Source organism: Cetorhinus maximus, chromosome 10 (assembly GCF_964194155.1).
Source record: "Cetorhinus maximus chromosome 10, sCetMax3.hap1.1, whole genome shotgun sequence".
In the NCBI taxonomy this organism is placed as follows: domain Eukaryota; kingdom Metazoa; phylum Chordata; class Chondrichthyes; order Lamniformes; family Cetorhinidae; genus Cetorhinus; species Cetorhinus maximus.
In genome coordinates this window covers 116,180,055-116,187,588 of record NC_135888.1, presented here as the reverse complement: position 1 = coordinate 116,187,588, position 7,534 = coordinate 116,180,055, and the positions used below count along the sequence as shown (strand labels likewise).

At 37.5% G+C, this 7,534-nt stretch overlaps 1 protein-coding gene across 1 annotated transcript in view; it reads right to left on the bottom strand.

The window, feature by feature from the left end:
• Positions 1 to 1,215: 1,215 nt before the first annotated feature.
• LOC144685959 (heat shock 70 kDa protein 4-like) overlaps positions 1,216 to 7,534 on the bottom strand; it is a 67,888-nt gene continuing 61,569 nt past the window's right edge. Inside the window, exons 17-19 of the mRNA XM_078551024.1 lie at positions 6,750 to 6,869; positions 5,023 to 5,184; positions 1,216 to 3,771 (exon numbers count right to left, since the gene is read on the bottom strand). Of these exons, the coding sequence (XP_078407150.1) occupies positions 3,565 to 3,771; positions 5,023 to 5,184; positions 6,750 to 6,869 (489 nt within the window). The 3' untranslated portion in view covers positions 1,216 to 3,564. The remainder of the gene's footprint in view (positions 3,772 to 5,022; positions 5,185 to 6,749; positions 6,870 to 7,534) is intronic.

Sequence of the window (7,534 nt, the reverse complement as noted above, 5' to 3'; positions counted from 1 at the left end):
TCATGCATTTAGAGTTCCGTTCAAAGTCTATTTACCTCACCACTCAAGCATATAAACCAAGTTTATACAAATGCTCTCAATACCCAATCTTTGCAGTTTATAATTCTGCTAAATCTGCATTGTACACCCTCCAAGATCAATATATCCTTCCTGAGGTTTGGTATGTCATCTGACAAAGGCTCTGTACAAGAGAGGCATCAGTTAAGGAGTTCCAAAGACTTGAACCTCAGTCTCAAAGGGCAGTGGAAGCAGAGTCTTTGAATATTTTTAAGGCAGACCTAGATAGATTCTTGATAAGAGGCTGAAAGGTTATCAGGAGGTAGGCAAGAATGTGGAGTTGAGGCTATTGAATGGTGGAGCAGGCTCGAGGTACCAAGTGGTCTACTCCTAATTCATACGTATGTATTTACTTTTCAAGTATAGTCATGTAATGTGGGAAACAACAATTGGAGATAACACACTTTTCTTTATTCAGATTAATTGCCAACCCAGATCACAAGCTTACCAAGTCTGTGCACTTTCATCTTCACCAACCACTTTTTGCACTAAACCTTAAAATGCCTTCTGAACATCAAGGTAATCTTTATAGACAAGCCCAAATCCATCATGATAGCGACTATGTAAACATTGCAACTAAATTAGTCAGGCATGAAAAATGATCTTCACAAATTCAAGTTCTTGATCTGCTCATATCTGTCCAACTGCTGTCACTGTCTCTTGTGAATTCATCAGGTTTTTCTGTTGAGTTTGTGATGAGTTCTTAATTCTGACATATGGGATACTAGGCACCTCACATTACTGCGATGAAGTGAGGATTACCATAACCAAGGCATTTTGTTGCCTATGCTTATTGCTATTCAACCCAGTGATCTGACATTTCAACTTGAGGCAGCTTCATTCTTTCATGTTGAGGATGTCTTTCAGATTTCTTCCCAGACTACAAAGGCACTTTATTTACAAAGGTAGGCAGTCAGTCGAGGGAAAACACCACATCTAAACTATTTCAATTTGGCTCACTTTTTCCTCCTCCTATCCAGGGTCGCAAGGTCAACTGCAGTACTTTGAAGGGCTCAATTATACACTAGAGTTACCAAATGAGCCAGTTTCTTTAAGGAAAGAGTAACTGGATTTCTGAGGTAATCCTCCCTCCAAACCTACTTGAAACCATCAAGGTCCACAAAACTTAGCCTTTGTTTTGAAAAAAAAATGCACACATTATTCTTTCAATTTCTTTTTATTGTATTTCACACTCTGTTTAGTGAAATAGCAAGAGTATAAATATACAGTGGAAATAGCAACTCGCAAGCCTTGACATAGTATGTCAATGGACAGTGTTTGCAAGACCAGAGTTCTTGAAATTATACAGTTTTATGACTATAATGAATTACCACTACCTGTTATATTGAGGTGCAGCTTCATAACTCAGTATGCAATAATTAAGCAACAAGAACTGGAAACTGGACAGACTTGACTAATTTCTGAGCAAACAGGGATATCCTAATTGGTTTATATCATACATGGTACTTTACACACCAACTTTTTAAAAAATCAAGTAACCTGTGTATGGTATACAAGGCTGTTGAGAGATGAAATGTGTTAGGAGAAAGGGCACATTTTTTTTTTTAAATAACAGGAAAACAGATTGGCATATCCACATTAGTTCAATATGCACAGCACTGCCCTCCTTACATTCTTTCCTCTGCCATAACCATTTATTATTTTCTCTGGAAAACTGATCATATCCAGTTACAATATTATGAAAACTGACAAAAGCTTAATGACACTGAAGCAAACGCCAACCTTCATTCCATGCAGAAAAACAATACAGTAGAATTACAGGAGAGGGAAAAGAAAATAACTTGGCTACTTATTCTGGTTATGTCTCTCCAATTCTTTGCAGCTGCCTAAGTTTCAATAATACCCACCCGCAACAAAAGTAGTGTAAAAGTACTGCTACCTCATACAATGCATTCTGGGAAACTTCTTGTAACTCAGTTATGTACTGTTTCTGGGCGTTCTCGCATAAGCAAATCCATGGAAACATAGGCCGGGATTTTCCGGCCCCGCCACAGGCGGAACCCGCCGTGGGTGAGGTAGCGCCCCAGCCAGAAGTCCATTGACTTGCGGCGGGACGGGACAATCCTGGGTGTGTGCAGAAAATCCCACCCTTGGAATTCAAAAATGCACTCAAAATTTAATGACCCAGCTACAGAAAAATGAAGATTGGTCACCAAATTATCCTACCCAAAATTAACTACAAGAATAATCAGTAGTATTCTCCCAGTGCTTCAAAAGACCACTGCTTTTCCCATTGTGCTGTGCTCATACTTTTGAATATGGTTTTCTTCTGCTTGGCTATTAACAAACAAATATTATATCACAATCTGGTTCTCTTGAATTCACGATTCAGAACACTTGGTAGGTAATAGATTGCTGAAATTAAGTAAAATGCAGGGTGGCATTCCCCTTTAACGAACTATAAAGTTCATTGTAGTATTTATTTCTGAACTTTTTGCAATACAAGCCTGACCATGCTGTCAGTTCTTAAGTTGCTGTCCTTCAAGAAGTCAACATTGCATTGCAATATGAGTGCAACTCTCCACTCCTCCCAAAACTTGTATTTACATCCAACATCATAAAAAATTACCTTACACAAGTAAATTCAAACAATTTAAATTTAATATGCGAATTAAAGGGAAGTAACCAGTGAACAGATCAAAGAAATGTAATTGAAAGCATTGTACAGTAACATTGTATATATGTGTATATATTATATATAATATATATTATATACACACACTCTGCCTTATAAGTGAATCAATATCTGTTGTCAAATATTTGGACAGGCAGCACCTTTGTTTTAATTGTTTTTCAGAATACTGAACCTGAAACAGTCTCCCTTTAACATATGATCCAAACTAATTTTGACGTCAACACTTTTGACTGTTGTACAAGTAATATGTGCATAGGTGGAAACTGATGGTAGCATTCTAAAGGGAAAAATTATGATACGTGCAATCTTTAAAGATTGGGATTCTTAAAAAAAAAGGCAATGTAGCTTTAATCCTAACAGCTGTCAATAACAATCAAAGCAAGCCAATAAAACAAAAACATGAAACAACACAGCACTCAAGCAGATCAGCAACTTAGCGAAATACTGGTAGGCATGTTGCTACCTGGCATTCTAATTACCAGCAGAAAGCTTGCTAGGAAAGTACACAACCGAGTCCAGCAGTATCAGCATTGCCACCTTTGGGGTGGACAGGGGGGTTAACAGAAAACAACAAAAAAAACATTTTCAGTGAAACAAAGCCACAAACAAAATCAAAGCTATTTTTGTAACAAAAACATTTAATTCAAGCCCCAGTTGTATTAGTTAATACCTGTCCCATTGCAAAGTTAGGGAAGGAGTTTAAAAAAAAAACTACCAAATTTGCCAGAGAGATTCAAGAATACCAGGTTCAGGTTACTCCATTCACCATAAAAAAAGGTGAAAAAAGCTGCCCTGCAGAGTCCATGACTTTAAATTTTACATAACAGTTTGGGTAGGTGACTGTTGCACCATTACTCAATGTCCATTTCTGGTAGAGTTTGCTGGTGCTGTTCTGCATTTTTCTGGGTACTCTCAGTGGTAGCAGGTGTAGAGGCCTCCGAGTCAGTACTTGTTTGTCCATTCACTGGTCCATTCTTTTCTGCCTCTCTCTCTTCTTTTGGGGGTTCTACTTTAGGTTTTGGCTTGCTAACAATGGGGTTACAAAAGTTGATCAATTCCTGAAACAGAAAGTGAAAACTATTAAGGGTGCTGGCAGCATTTTAACAAATAGGAGAAGTAAAGTGAGAAAGGAAATCACAGCTAATACCAGCTCCTGGAGGGGCTGAATGAGAGAAAAATGGGCAATTTCAGAAAAAAAAACTTGGAATTTCTTGCTCTATTCCATAAGACAATAAAAAAAAACCCAGGAAGCCATGCTTATTCAGTGCATTGCTAGACACACTTGTTCCCAAATTCCTTTGGACCACAAAACAGTAAATGACCCATTTTGTCCATTTGCCACTTCCAATTCTCTTAGAACTCCCCCTATAAACCCCGAAACAAATCCTTCCCTCTCTTTCCTCCTTTGAGGCTCCTTCAAACCTACTCATTTGACCAAACTTTCTATCTCCACAAAGCTGTCATATTTTGAAGCCTTGAGCATCAACTTTCTCTACCAATTTAAGAAAGTCCATTACAACCCAATCATTCAAAATATTAAGAGCCTACATTATATTTTCCTGCACTCTAATCAAAACCAACCATTACAGTACCTGTTGTATGTTCTATCCCTTCAGATAGTTTTACTTTCACCTTTCAATCAGATCATGTATTCATTTCCCTAGCAATGCCAATAAAATTAATAAGGTAAATATACTTGGGAGGATTCTACGTGACAATCGTGAAGGCACTGGTTTGATTTGTCCATCCTTTGCAACACTTTTTCAAAGCTAGTATTAAAATGACAACCTAACCTTTATTCCAGAGTGATAGATTGATGTTAGCTCTCAGGATTAAAGGGGGAGGCAACATTTTATAGAAGAAATCCCATTTAAATCACATTAAACAGAAAACACAAGTGACTTAGGTAACAGGCAAACTGGCTTCACTGAATGTTGTATTTACCCATACAATCTAAGATACAGTACACAAAGAATAGAATGATTATGCAAAAATGAAAGTTCTCAAGTATCATCTCAATTTATTTACTACTGTTCATATGGATGGCAAAAGTAACGTGGTTCCAGAGAAGGAAAAAAATCTATTGAGAATAGATTAATATTCAGTAATAACAATGTTTCTTCCTTTTCTTTCCTTCTCTCCCAAGTAACCAAACTGTTCACACATTTCTAGAGGCCTCCAGGGGCCTGGAATAGTACCAGCTCAAACAATATAGGCAAGTCAATGTTACGAAGCTGTGAGGGCTCGAATCACAGATAAGAATCAAATCCTCAGTAATTTCATTAAACAGCTTGGAAGGATTTTCTTACCTTAACTTTGGCTCGGATTTCTGCACATTTTACAAGTGGGGCTTGTGTTAGAGACTGTTTGCTCTGCAAATTCATTTTACTGTTCATCCATTCCATTGCTTCTTGCACATGCTTTCCCACTTTCTCCATGTCTGCTGGATCCAGATGATCATACTGTTCTTCCTGTAGAGATGGAAATGAAAACCACAAAAATTAGAGATTCACCGATGTAACAAGTTTAATTGAGCCAGCTATCCTTGAAATAATGTTATCACATTTGAATATCCACATCATCTGCGATAGATTAATGTTTAAATCGCTAGGAGAAAACATATTTATTTCTGTCTGCTACACTTAACTCCTACATTGTGATTAGTGTGTTCTGGTTAATTTGGGTGTCACATCTCTCTTCCAGGGCTTTAAAAACATTTGAACATTTTTTCTAAAATGTTTCAACCATTGACAAGGCTATGCTTCCAGGTTGTATTTGTGAGCTGAGATGGCAGATTGGTCAAATATCAACAGTGCTAAAGAGTACTGCGGGTAGTAGAGTTGGTAATCCAATACAGAGGATCAAATTGGTTCCAAATTTCCATAGACAGGCACATCATTTTGAAGCCCAGATGATCAAACTTAGACTTCTTTTGTCATTAGTAAAGCTTAAAAAAAAATGGATACAGAAGCTGCTGAAAGTTTAAAAAGACTGCAGAATTTGCATTGGGAAATTTGAGGAATAACCAGAGACAGAAGTTATTGTGATACTGCAATTGGTTTCAAAATAATTTGCTGGAAAGGAACAATACAAGGAGGGGATAAGGTTTCAATTAAAAAACAAATACTCTATTCCCACTTTTCTTTGGAGAATTTTTTCAAGAAATCAAGCATTTCTGTTCTTGCTAACTCTTCCTCCAGAGCTGCCATTCTGAAAGACAATAAAAGGCAGCTGGTGTCAACATTATGAGTGCAGATCAGCAACCTTCTAAGTCTTAGATGATTAACCAGAGGTAAGAGCAATTTTTAAAATTCAGTATGGCTCATGGATTTAACATCGCGGGATTAAAGAATGAATTATGCCGTGATGAACAAGGAAAATTCGCAGTCAAGTTTCAAAGCTAGTCGAGTGCCTTTTCTGTTGTTCAGATTCAATAATGCAGTTCTATAGGTGGGGACAAAAAATACTGATAAGAGGCAGAGATTTGAAACACATTTTGTTACATGCCCTTATGCTAAATATTCTGTCCAGCTCTCAAAAATGTTTGATACCATAGCTTTTCAGTTATTGCTACAATCTACATGGGGCACAACTTCTTCGTAACTGAATTTATCAAATTGTTAATCCATCTGTGTGTAAACACAACCTACCAACATGGAGCATGTAGATAACCGCTGCCAGTGCAAAAATGTTAAAGTGAAAAAAAGAATTGTTTCAACTGAATTTCCATGTACAATGGGAAGATGCACTCATGTTCATGTAAAACCAAAGCTATAGTGAGATAAACTTTGAACTCAGAAAGTAAGCTACAAATTTCTTCTGCTTCACTGAAAAGTATGACATTTGAACTTCATCTATTGCAATTCTACCTCAGTTATCCTTTAAAAGATTTAGTACGCTATTAATTCTGTAAAACCAAAATGAAGATTAAACAGCACTACTATTACAAATATTATGAACTAATTGGACTATAAGTATTCATCATACACATTTCATCGGGTATGATTTTTGATGACAAATGTTCTTGCCTACATACTTTATTTCTATAGGAGTTTATTATCTTCATGTATTGTTGCATCTGTCTCCCCAGTTCATCAAAGGCTCGTGGGCGATCCTCAAACTCTTGGTAGCGGTCTCGAATCGGCTGACCAAATTTCTGTAACGAGAAATTGAAACACGTATGTGTCCAAAGAAATAAAGGAGGGGACAGGGATACAGAAACTGGTCAACTTTCCCTGTTGCTTTGAATCAATACCAGTCTGATGGGCTGAAAGATATTTCTGTGTGCTGAAAAAGAGTCTTTAAAAATTTGGGCAAGTCACAACTTGATTTCATGTTCTGCAATGTTAGCAAATTCAAAAGCTGTGGTGAAAAATTTTGCCCACTTGTCACATAGCATTGTGCTGCAACTTCTGGATCATGATTACTAAACATACAGAGCAGCCACCTAAGTATGCATTTTATTTTTGCTGGGAGCTCTCTCCTTGTCCCTCCAAAATTGTGAGAGTGACCATGGAATTGGGAATTCCAATATTGCTGCAGCTCTTTGACAACAGTTTTGGTCTTCCCAATGTAGTATTGGAGGAAGTTGTAGCTCTTTCAAGACTGCATGTTGCACTTGCAATCTGACAACAGGGGCAGGGCAGGGGTTGAGAGCAGTGCCAGAGAACTACAGCATACACATGGAACCTGGTGCCTCTTGTTTGAATGATGCCACCGAGGAGGAGCATGTAGATAACTAAGGAGGGTCCAGAATAGATTTTTTAGGGAACTCCAGAAGGAACAATGCAAGGGCAGAAATAGAACCCACTGCTGAAGCAG